General features: G+C 31.0%; 1 protein-coding gene across 1 annotated transcript; it reads right to left on the bottom strand.

The window, feature by feature from the left end:
* Window positions 1-1,810: 1,810 nt before the first annotated feature.
* On the bottom strand, window positions 1,811-9,080 carry AST91 (sulfate transporter 91). The gene is made up of 13 exons (XM_068612299.2): window positions 8,241-9,080; window positions 7,983-8,031; window positions 7,688-7,895; window positions 7,430-7,601; window positions 7,228-7,293; window positions 4,052-4,165; window positions 3,834-3,950; window positions 3,525-3,651; window positions 3,145-3,431; window positions 2,755-2,945; window positions 2,581-2,660; window positions 2,221-2,297; window positions 1,811-2,123 (listed from the first exon to the last, which is right to left on the bottom strand). The coding sequence occupies exons 1-13, from the start codon at window positions 8,532-8,534 to the stop codon at window positions 1,962-1,964; spliced, it is 1,944 nt and encodes a 647-aa protein (XP_068468400.1). The 5' UTR covers window positions 8,535-9,080; the 3' UTR covers window positions 1,811-1,961.
* Between the last annotated feature and the right edge of the window lie 4,393 nt (window positions 9,081-13,473).

Here is a 13,473-nt window from a genome sequence, read left to right on the forward strand (position 1 = left end):
TTTTTATTAAGTGCGGTTACTATTTTTTTTATTATGTTTACTGTTTTTTATTTCTAATAAATGTAATTATATTATTTTATATATGTTTATTGTTTACAGTTTTTATTTTTCTAAATGTATTTATTATTTTAAATTTTATTAATACTATTTTAAATTTTTATAAATACATTTACATTTGTTGATGTGTTTATTGTTATTATTTTTATAAATTTATTTATATTTTCTTATTATATTTTTTTACTGTTTTATATTTTTTATTATTTTGTATTTGTTGTTTAGTTTTTCATTCTATGTTTTATTGTTTTTAATTTGTGTATATATATATATATATTATGTTTTTATTGTTTTTATATCGTTTTCATTTAGAAGATATTGTTTAATTTTTTTTATATGTTTAATTTTTTAATCTTAATAATTGTATTTGCATTTGTTTTGTTATATTTGTACTCTGTTGTTTATTTTTTTTTATGTATTTATTGTTTTTAATTTTTATAAATATATTTATACTTTTATTATATTTATATTTATACTTTAAATATTTATAAATTTATTTGAATTTAATACAAAATTATTATTTTTTACAAAATAAGAGTAATTATAAATATTATATATTGGAAAAAATAATTAACTCAAACTTACAAAAAATATATCATAACTCATTATTAAAATATTTTTTATTGACAACGATAAATTTGTAAATTTACATTTTATATTTTTAAAATAATTTCTAAATTATCTTCTAACTATCACATCACTCACAAATTTCAATAAACAATCCTCACAAATCCACTCTACCATCCCTCAATCCAAACAACCTCACACATCCCTTCTAATCCTCTCTAATCCACTCCCTCTCCTCCCCACAAATCCCCACCCCAATCCAAATAGGGTCATAGAGAAAGGAGATTGACATTTATTCAACATTTGTCTCAATTAATAAATAATGCAGGTAAGAAAAATGTTATATAACACAACAAATATTATTTTTATTTTATTTTTATATAGTTTTATTCATTCATTCATTTAACTTGACATTTGAAGGATCTAAGCAGGACCAAGTAACACACATGTCATTGAACTTGGTTAGTACACTTTTAGGCATAAGATGTCAATTTTCAAAAAATATTTTAAAAGACAAATGAAATATTTATAGGAAGAAAAACTTGGAGAGAAAAGATAATTAGTATTATTCATATGACAAATATTATTTCAGGAATGAGATTGTCATCTATTCGAATTTTAATATTAAACATAAATATATATAAATAATAAAAATAAAAAATACGAATAGAAAGACGCAAAAGCACCTGTATTTCCACTAGTTTTAATAAGAGTAGTAGTATTCCTGCTAGTTTTAATAATAGTATTAGAGTGATTTTGTTAATTTTATCCATCAACTCATAATTTCTCCTTGACATTTACTACCTTAGAAACAAAATGCTAAATTTTATTGCCTACAAGAAAGTGTGCACAGGAAAGTTAGTTATGCAAATTTATTGTTTTAACATCATGTTGCAATTCCTCACATAAACGTTATGGATTTTATCATAAAATATTACTTTGACGTTTTGGGAATATTTTTTATTATATTTAAATACTTTTAGTTTTACTATCGAATAACAATTGCGTATAAACTAACAAAGTTGAATAATTATTGTGAGGCGACATCATTATTGCGATGAAATGTTTAGAATCTTAAGATATTTTCGCAAGTAGTTTTTTTGAGTCAATGTATTGAATGCTTGAAAATCAACCTCAACTATTGAATTAATAAGCAACAAGTAATAAACAAAGGCACAAATGACAACGATTCATCTTAATTTGTTGTTTAAACTACGATTTTATAATGACTGGTTTTACGCAAACTCTGTGAAAATCTTCTTGTTACTACATCTTTTGTATTTTGTTTTTCTTAACTTTGGCTTATATATTCTGCCGTCTTAATTTACCAGTTACACAGTTTATCCATGAAAGGTTGACGATTGAGCCTTCATTGTTGATGAAAGTGAAGCTATAGCCTCCCCAACTGTCAAGAAAAGGCTATCTGCTTGTATGAAATCAGTAGCTTCATCAACTTTTTTCAGCTTCTCAATGACCTCGGCGAGAGGATTCACCAACACAAGCTGTCACAACGCAACTCACATGAATTAGTTACCATTGATATTTGAAACATACACAAAGGTTTCTAAACTATGTTTATGTCAAAGTTAATGTTCTTGCCTCAACACTCTTCTTTTCCAAAGTTGCTTTCAACTCTTTGAAAAGTGAGATTCCGCTTGTATCAATGGCACTCACAGCTGGACATTTGAAAGTGATTAGTTTAACATGGCTTGTGGGATAAATAGATAGATGAAGTATGATCATTTATAAGCTTGCATAGTTAGTGCACTTTATTAGCTCTTTTGGCTAGTTTAGATTGCTTTGTTAGGTCTTCATTTTCTTTGTTTAACAATCTAATAAGTAATAAATAACTTCTGTAAAATTTGGTGTAATTATAAAAGTGATTCCCAAACAATTATGAACCAAATTAATAAAGACTATGTAATTCCTTCTTTGTTGTGTAAAGAGTAATGACATTACCTGACATTTCCAGTATTAAGAATCGAAGGCTAAATTGTTCTTTTATGTTGTCTTCCTCTTCTTCTATCCATCGTAATGTTCTAACATAACATGCCAATATTTTAGTCTAATACCAAAAACAGTATTTGTGTAACAAAATAAAACTTGTATAGAGTTTACCAAGCTCAAACTAACCTCTCATTGAGGTATGTGATGTTAGCAAAATTGATTGGAGCCTCAATACTCAAAATAAGAAAACCAGGTACTCTCACAGCTTCTTTATACTGATGAAGATTTCTATATATCTCTGTTCCTGGAATCTTCCCCAACATTACTGTTTTCGGCCTTGTAATTTGCATCAGTATCTTGAAAGTTGATAACCCAACCTGATCAAGAACAATGCATCCTTTGTGAATAAAGAAACTACATTTTATTGTGCATGCATGGAAGGAAGGAATATGAAAAATGTTTGGTCTCATGGGGCAAGCACCACAAGAGGATTATGAGTAGCTGCAAGTGTGTGTAGGGAATAGATATTGATAATGTTAGCATCATTGGGAAAACTAAAGAGATAAATGAACTTACAGCAAGAGCAAGGCCTCCTTGGACAGAGATGAAAAGAACACCCATGAAAGCACTCAACATCACAAGGAAATCGAATTTGTCAATCTTCCAAATGTTATAAGCAGCAGGGAGATCAATGAGGCCAATTACTGCAGTGACTATGATTGCACCTAACACAACATTAGGTGTGTATTGGAACAATGGCATCAGAAAAAGGAGTGTCACCATGACTGTCACAGACATCACTACATTTGACACAGCTGTTTTTGCACCTGCATTGTTGTTAACAGCTGACCGAGAGAAAGCACCTGAATTCAATCATTTCAAAGGGCAAGTTTTATCCTTCGTTATAGTTTCTAAGACAACATTTTTCAAATGGCTTCTAGGTAGCAAACACAAACCTGTTGTAACATAACAGGAAGTGGAGGAACCAACCATATTCATAAACCCAATTGCCATCATTTCCTTGTTTCCATCCACTTTGTAGTTTTTTAAAGCTGCAAATGTTCTTCCTACTGCAATACCTTCCTGTTAAAGAAAGAAAAAACAAAACTAATCCATTGTATCAAATAAAAGACAAATTTCACAACGGGTGTTGCCAGAAAGTATGCTACTGAGATTTTGGTTAACATTTTAGTTTGGATGTTTCACATATTACTCCAAGACTGAAATAAATTTGAAAAAAAAGGAAAAGAAAATATTAAACTTACAGTGAGAGACAAAATGCCAGTAATAAGCCCTGTTTTCATAACAAGGCCTAAGTGAGTTCCATGAAAACACAACATATTCCATGAAGGAGGATTTATCCCTTGTTGCAATTTGCCAATCTAGTAAGAACATCAACATTAAAATTGACAAAGTTTTGTACGTTAAAGTAATGATGATTTCATAAGAAAATTGTAAGAGTTGGGATTGAAATAATACTCACCACACTGATGCCATGATTTTGAGCCTTAATTGCAAAAACTAGAAGGGTGGAAATGATGACACAAAAAAGGGGAGCCCCAGCTGACACCCAAAATAACTTTGGTCTTTTTATGCTCTGCATGTATTTTTATTACTCAATAATAATAATAATAATAATAATAAGTTAACAAATAGTAAAAAGTATTAAAGAAAAAGCTTATAACATTCTTTTTAGTGTTAAAGTGTGCAGGGTGATTATCATTTTGATCAATTGGATAGTTCATAAATAAATGTCTTTAACATGAATAAAACAGAATTCTAGTTACATGGATTTGTAGAATTTGTAAAAAATAAACTCGTCCAAATTTCTAGTTTCTGTTGTTTTTATTTGTTGCTATAGTTTGACTGGTAATCTTGCACTGTTATACACAGTCATGGATGATAATTCTTAGAAAAAATTTCTCACTGAAAAATTGAATATGGTATCATATGGATATTCATTTGTAAACTTTTATTTACAATGTGTTTTGGTTAAACTTTTAGAGAAAAAGTCGTTGAAAAAAAAATAATACTGATTTAAGATTGGTTTAATTAGATGCAGCATCAAATTCAAATCAACAAAATAGGACTTGATAAATTAACAACTGCTTTTAATATTATTATAACTAACAATATTATTATTTTAATATTTTTTATATAATTTAATTATAAATATATCTTTTATTATATATATTTATTTTTAAACCATCACACAGGAGTTTTATTGTTTTTTATTACATAAAATTCAATTGTGAATGTTAATTTCAAAACTAAGAAAAAAATCAATACTTATTACTAATAAAGGAGCAAAACTATCTTATGAACTCGTTTCGAAGTGTACATTAAAAGCTATGACTATAATAATATTAAGCATTCATTAAGTATAAGTTGAATTTAGTGTGGTTTAGGTTGGTTCAATTTTTACCATAAGAAAAAAAAAATACAAAGTTTCGGTTTGATCAATTTGACAATTTAAAATAAATTAGTTTGGTTTTGAACATTTCAGAAAAAATATTGATAAAAGTACAAGTATTTTATTAATTAAGTTGCTATTTATTAATATGCATTTAATATGTTAATTTCAAATAAAAAAGTTAATGTTACACTTCAATTCCTAAAATTTGTCATTACAACTTACCAACTTAATTAATTTTGTCATTCTAAAATTAATGATAAAAAAATCTTGTCATTATAAAATTGAAAAAAATCTTATTATTATTGTCTCATCAAATTTATAGTGTTATTATCAAGATATTCTTCAAGTTCGGTAATAAAAAAATATGGTTGGTGGATAATATATATTTTTTATTTTTTAATTAATAAAAATTTATTTATACAATAAAGTGTTTATTAAAAGAACATATAATAAATTGTGTTTTTAGAAGTGATGGTGATAAAATAAGTTATTTGGTCAATTTTAGTGTAGTTTCTCCACCAATTAATTAAAACATTGTTAGACTAACTTGCCTCCTTCTAATAAATTAAAATTCATGACTTGTCCTACAATTTGACATATTAACCCACTGAAAGAAGAAGAAAAATAATAAATAAATAAATAACTTTATTATTTTATAAACTGATAAAAAAATAACAAATTTAATTAAAAACTTACATATATCAATAATTAATTCGGAGATGTAAGGTTAGTTTCGCAGTAAAAAGTGAAAATTTAGTTTTGAAAATATTAAATATTTTACAATACATAAAAAAAGCCTATTCTTAATATTTTATTTTTATTGGGTTCAATCATAATATAAAGACATAGACATAAAATATTTTAACAACGTAATTATGACTATATTTGGTTTAATAAAAATAAGGGTTATATAAAGAAGGATTATCTTTATAACATGCAAGCATAATAATGTGTAGTATAGTATCTTATCTTATTTTATGGAAGTGACATTGTTACATTTAGTAAAAATTTAACTTTTAAAAGTAAGAATTCAGATTTATATTGATGATATTTAATTGCTGATTTACACAATAATGGCATACACATATATCTATTCTTTATATAAAGTATGAACATCTAAAAATGACAACAATTAATTTTAGAATTATAAGTTGTAATGATATTTTATCTTTTAATTAATAGTTATGTTTATTTTATGTGATAAATATGACTTACACCATGTACACACATATAAATAAAATGATAAAACACTTATAATTTAATTATTAATTATGTTATTATATGATAAGTGATAATTATATTTTATCGGTCAAAGTATAATTTAGTTATTTTAGAAAAAAATCTTATAATTTTTTTCTGGGAACAAATCCAATAATCTAAACGCACACAAGTATAAAATAATTATTAAGTCGTTTAAATTTCAATTATTAGTTTTAAAAGTATATGATATATTTTATTTAAATTATTTTTATTACTTATAATTTACATATATTTATTTAATTTTATTTATGTTAAATAGATTTAACATAATTCACTCTAAAATTAAAATAAAAAGGTTTTTCTTCATTAAAATAATATTGCAACACTCATACCCCTTATATTATTAGGGAATTGTTCCAGTAACGTATTGTATTATTAGGGGATTGCTTCGGTTAACATAAATTTGTTACATAAAGTATACACATTTAATATTCTTGTTGAAGAAAATTTCAAAAATAATGCACCTACAATGTGGTTTGAAGGAACTATATATATAAATAATTTTAGGATGAAAATATGTAGTATATAGATATTTTGAGTATTAAATGCATTAAACATATATGTATACCTCATAATAAGTATAAGAGAGGGGTTCTAATATAATTTGTTACATCATATTAAATATTTTTTTTAAAATTTTAAAACAGTTGAATACATTTATGTTTGTAAAAAGAATTAATAAAAAAATGACAGTGGGATGAACTTTAAGAGTTGATCACTCCTATGACTGTGAGTGAAGTGTGTCAGTGCTTCCTGAGAGTCAAGTGTAAACCTGAGCCCAGACCATGTGTTTGACAATTGGTGCATGTGAAACTATATTCTATATATATGATATACTATACTGTGTTAATGGACTTTGTCTTATTTCTTGTAAGTTAATGGCTTCTTTAGACTCGAAGTGATTGCGATAAATGTAGTAAGACAAAAAAAGTGGAAATTAAAAACAGAGAAAGAGAAAGAAATGATTGAGGAGAATAACATACAACGTGTCTTGCTAATAGTAGTAGCACTAGAAAGCAAATCCCCGTCAGTATTGTTTGCCATGACCACTGCACAAAAACCACAAAAACAAAATCTGTGATAGTATAGAGGTAAATTCATTGTAGCCTAAAGACAAGAACAGTTATTAGAATTGAAATTCTGTGTGCGCGCGTGTTTATGAGCAAAAGTTAAAGGGGAACCGACCTCATGAATACTGTGAAAAACAGAAGTCATCACAGGAATCAGGCCCATCTGATTAGTGAAATCTGTGATTCCAAGCAGACTCTTAAGCTGCTGCAGAGAGACAATAATAGCTGCTCCAGCCATAAACCCAATCAGAATGGCCTTAGACAGAAAATCAATTATAAAACCAAGCCTGCAACATTAATAACAATATCAGAATGATTCCCATACTTTTTCATATTTCAAAACATAAAATAAATGTGCATGATTTCATCTTACCTTAGGATTCCAAGTGAAGCTTGAAAGAGACCAGCAAAGAAAGTTGAAGAAAACGCTAGTTGAAGAAACAGAACTGGGTCTGCTGTGGGAGACACTTCCTGTCTCAGCATCGATCCCATCACAAGAGAAGCAATAGACACAGGTCCTACAGCTAGGTCCCTTGAGCTTCCAAGAACAGCATAAACAAGCGGTGGAACAAAACTGGAATCTGAATTATATGCAAGACCAGTTACAACTCGTTAACATAAAACATCATAAATCATCACAAACTATAGACTCCAATCAATATACTCACAAAGTCCCACAATTGGAGGAAGATTTGCAAGCTTGGCATAACTGATTCCCTGAATGACAACACTCATGATTGAATAAGAGAAAAGTTAAGAATATGAGTGAATATTTTCATGATCATGCAGAGTAGCATAACCATGGTCTCCACTAAAAGAGGCATAGAGATAACAAATTCAAATAGGTATGTCTTCGGTCAAGTACAGTAACCATGATCTGTACTAAAAGACTAAAAGATGCAGAGAGAGAGAAGAAGTGGAGAAACCTGTGGGATGGCCAAGCTAGCAATAGTGAGGCCAGAAACAAGATCAGACTTGAAGAGTTTGAGGCTGTACTTAGGACCCCATTGAAGAATAGGGAAGAAATATTGAGCTCCAAGAGTGAGTTTTGTTTTGAGTGGTTGTCCCTTGAATTGGCGAAGAGGGTCATCAGGGAAAAAGGTTTCTTTGAGCCTGGCCTTGAGTTTGTGCAGGGTGGTCTTGTGGGGTGGTGGAACAACTTGGTGCACTTCCATGGCCATCTCTAGGCAATGAGAATGCTGTGTAGCATTAGGATCCATTGCAAGAGAAGAGAAGAGAAGAGAAAAGAAGAGAGAAGTATATTGAATGTTATGTGGTATGGTATGAGCAATGATGGCTTTTATGTGACTCTCCCAGACCTACCCCAGTATTGAACACGTCTGAAAAACCGCTATAAAACAAGATGGCACCTATGTCAGCTAAAGTACAATAGGATAACAACAAATATGAGATGTAATTTCAGAAACCAAAACGCGAGAAGGGATAGAGAAGCTGTGCTTGTATATACGGTTCAGCTAATATACTACACACTCTTCTTGCAAATTTGGACACTTCTTCTTTTCAACCGCAAAATTCAGGTCCCACAATAGTATCTCTTCAATTCAATTCATGTTATGCTTAAGTTGATGACTCAAATCATCAATCACAACACATCATTCAACCCTCCTTCAACGTTACTCACATCACCAACATCATTAGCAAAATGATTTTGGCTCACAAGTTCATACCATCATCACGTACTTGTACTTTCATGACTTTACGTGGAATCATTCTTTAGATTGAAATTTGGTTCAAACAATTGCCGTATTTAAGAAGGAATTTTCACTTCCTGTTTATTTACCAATACAAATTGAGCTATCAGTTTGGCCAAAAATTTTCATTACTTTGATCAATTCTGTTTTTCTTTTCCAAAGTATGTATTAAGACCAATCCCGTGTAAATATCTTTTATTCAGATAAACCATCAGATAAATAATAAAAATATCTTTTCAATTTTTAGTTCTTTTTTTCTTCTGTATGTAGATAGGTATCTCTACCGAATACAAATCCAACCAGGACCACTTTGCATGTATTACAGAAAAAATATATTTTTATAAGTTATTTTAATGACCAAAACTTTTGCATGTATTACAGAAAAAGTATTCTTTATAAGTTATTTTTTAATGACCAAAATTTATGTACACGAATATTTTGGTGTGCACGTGTAAGTTTTCAAGTATATAATAACCCGAAATATACATATTTAGTAATTTAATTTGAATCCATTTTTAATTGTTTATTTGAATGTAGTTATATTGTAAAATAAAACATAAACTGTATATTTATATATGTGGAATGAAAGTAAGTGGATGTGATTTACTAAAACTATTATGAAAATCTTTGTAACAAACAATTTCAAAAGTTTTAGTAAAAATTTTATTTCATTAAAATTAAGATAAATATGGCTATGAATAGGATATTGAGAGCTTAGTGAACCACTTTATTTAGGTTAAAAGATATAGTTTTAAATTATAAAGCAAATAAAAAAATATTTTTTTTAATAAATTAAAAAAATATTTTTTTTTCTCTTATTCTAAAATTTCATTTCTCTAAAGTTATAAATCTTTTACATTTTCTTTAAGATTTAAGATTGATGATTCATCTATGTCAACATGTAGATAATCATGATCTTGCACAAAAAAAAATCATTTCTTTTTTCCTTCGCATTTAGAGGTTTCTCCCTCGATATGTCTTATCAGCTAAACAATAAGACATTTCTAATGATATGAAAAAATAAAGGTGTTAATTTTAAGTATTGAAGCTTTGGATATTTTCTTTTTTCTTTTTAGTTGGAAGCTTTAAGGTGTTGAAGTTTTTTTTTTTTTCTCAAAGCAAGTTACTTCTAAATAACGGAGCTAACTAGATATATGTAAGTATTTGGTTGTTAATGTTGGGTATGAAGTCAAGACCAATTGGATTGGGTTGACAAGACACCATGTATATAGTTGAAGCGCAGGTGAACATTGTTTCGTGGCTTCAAGTGGGAGATTGTTGGGTATGACGCCATGACCAATTGGGTTGGGCTCACTAGGCACCATGTTTAGTGGGTAAGCTTAATCATTGTGTCCCTTTTATAATCTCTATTTAAAGAGATCATTGTACTTGTAATTGGTGTGCAACAGGACAAAATGAAAACCTAATAGTTGTCTGTGTGGATGTAGCTTGCAGTTGGCGACTGAACCACGTTAAATCTTGTGTCATTTATTTTTCTGCAGTTAATTCGTGATTGTGTGTGTTTCTTCCACGTGCGTTTTTTCCCATAAAGTGGCATCATAGCTTTGTTCGTTTACACACTAAAGATCCTATCAGCAGAAATTAATCAATGAGACGTGAAAATTGCAGCTGCAGCAGCGTCCCAACGCTAGGGTTTCGCAGGGGCTGCAGTAGCATCCCGAAGTTAGGGTTTCGCAGAGGCACCAACAACATCCCAAAGCTAGGGTTCGCAGAGGCGGCAACAGCGTCCCGAAGCTAGGGTTTCACAGGGGCTGAAACAGCGTCCAAAGGCTTAAGGTTTCACGGTAGTGCAAGGAGTAGCTCCCAGATATGTTTCACGACGGTGGTGGTGCGGAGCACCAGTGCAGTGGGGACTGCGATCAGGTCTGTTGGTGAGTGATTTTGGGTGGTGCAAAAAAAAAAAAAAAAGATTGCCAATATCTGAAATTAGTTGTACCGAGTATCTCGTTTAGTCATTTGAGATGGCAGAAGACGGGAGGTTCCGAATTGAAAACTCAATGGTACAAATTTCAGTTGGTGGAAAATGCAAATTGAGGATTTGCTAGTTCAGTTACTAAGCACATCAATAAAACGAATTCGATCTTAGTTGGACTTATGTTAGTGGGCATTAAGTTCGATGATGAAGTTCAAGCTTTACTACTGCTATTATCTTTGCTTGACAGTTGGTCCGAAACGGTTACAGTAGTTACCAATTCAGTGGGATCTGATGGATTTACTTTTGAGAAGATTCGTTATCTCGTTCTTGGCGAGGACATCAGAAGAAGGAGTTCTAGGGAATTATCTAGTGAATCGCTATATGTCATCAGAGGTAAGAAAAATATCAGAGATAGTGGGAGCAAGAACAAAAGAAGGAGTCAGTCAAAGACTCGAGATTGCTCAAGTGTAACATGTTGGAACTACAAGGAGGTGCGGCATTTCAGAAATCAATGCCCAAATGATAAATAAGTCAACATTGCAGAAGACTTCGTGGACGAGGACCTTTTAGTCTGTTGCGCGGATAGCAGTGTGGATTCCTGGATCATGGATTCTGAAGCATTGCATAATCTAGTTATTGGGGACTTTGGAAAGGTAATATTAGCGAACAACTCTCTTGATGTTATGGGCATGGGTGACATAGTGTTGAAGACACCAGTTGGTTTATGGACTTTGAAGGATGTCAGAGTTGTTCCAAGCTTGACGAAAAGTTTGATTTCTGTTAGGCAGTTGGACGAACAGGGACATGAAGTGAAGTTCGGAAAGCAGCAGTGGAAGGTCGTCAAGGGAAATCTTGTCATGGTCCGCAGAAGAAAGAGAGGTTCGTTGTATATGGTCGGATTACCGTGTCTGAGAGAGTGACCATCCCAGTTCAGAAGATAAACAAAGTCCGGTTCACAGAATCTCGTGGGCAGAAGAGGGTTATCTTTACAAGAGAGAAACCCAGAGTCACAGGTCAGATTCAGGATGAACGAGCATGGAAAGGTTCGGGTAGACCAGTCAGAGGTACTTATGGTAGTGGGAGCACGGGTCGTGCTTCAGCAGAGGTTCCTAGACGACAGTGGGTTAGGAGAACCAGTATTCCAGCGGGTGAAACTTCTCTAGAAAATTTCTTGTTGAATATGGAGAGTGTTTGTTTTCAGGTTGTTCTAGGATGCAGCAGTTCTTGTAAGTGGGACCCGGTAGGAATAGAGAATGGGTCAGTGACTGACGTGTTGAAACTCAGGGTAGTTTTAACGAAGTCTTCAAAATGATTAAGAAGGTTGGTGGAAACTAGAGGTGGAACATTGAGTTCCGTCGACAGATTACAGAAGTACATGTACACAGTTGAAGCGCAGGTGAACATTGTTCCGTGAATTCAAGTGGGAGATTGTTGGGTATGAAGTCAAGACCAATTGGGTTGGGTTGACAAGACACCATGTACACAGTTGAAGCACAAGTGAACATTGTTCCGTGGCTTCAAGTGGGAGATTGTTGGGTATGAAGCCATGACCAATTGGGTTGTTTAGTGGGTGGGCTTAATCATTGTGTCCCTTTTATACTCTCTATTTAAAGAGATGATTGTACTTGTAATTGGTGTGCAACAGGACAAAATGAAAACCTAATAGTTGTCCATGTGGATGTAGGTTGCAGTTGGCGACCGAACCACGTTAAATCCTGTGTTGTTTATTTTCTGCAGTTGATTCGTGATTATGTGTGTTGCTTCCGCGTGCGTTTTTTCCATCAGTTAACAAAAATATTGGAAATTATAGATAAATGAGAATATGATTCAGTTTCTTTTAAGGGTTGTAGGTATTGTTTCCAATTAGTTGAAGTTCTCGAATGTAACTTTTAATTTTGATTAGCCAAATTGAGAATGAATGGTTGTTTTGATTATGTTATGTATAGTAGTATAAAAATATATTAGAAATTGTGTAGAATGCTTGTAGTTAAATTTTGTACTTTAGGAACATTCTTGTACTACTATAATAAACATGGTTTTCTATGATTATGGCCTAAATGTTGATTAGCGGTTATAGTAACATTCAAGTGGTGATACTTCATTAAGCATTATTGTTCAAATGTCCCATTAATCGTTCATATGATAGAAATCTTCACTCAAGTCATAACTTTAATATTGAGTGAGAGAGATTTCAAAAAAATTATCTCTCCTTTAAAACTTTCATCGTTCAAGCAATGATTGGTTGCTCAAATGATAAAGAGTCTAAGATTTGAGGTGGATTTTAGTAGTCAGTGACTTAATGTACAAAGCCACGTCGCTTGAGCAATGGCATTACACTTGAGCAACGATAATCAATGTTGATTCTCTCTCCTATAAAGTTGTTATTGATTGAGTGACCCAAGTTCGCTCAAACGGTGCATTCACAACTTGAATGAGGGGTATTCCCCTATTTACTAAAGACAAATTATTAAGTGCATGTTTTAGAGGGCAAAGAGTGTTATATTATAATTT

The sequence above is a fragment of the Phaseolus vulgaris genome, chromosome 2 (genome assembly GCF_051622355.1).
Source record: "Phaseolus vulgaris cultivar YP4 chromosome 2, ASM5162235v1, whole genome shotgun sequence".
Taxonomy (NCBI): Eukaryota; Viridiplantae; Streptophyta; class Magnoliopsida; order Fabales; family Fabaceae; genus Phaseolus; species Phaseolus vulgaris.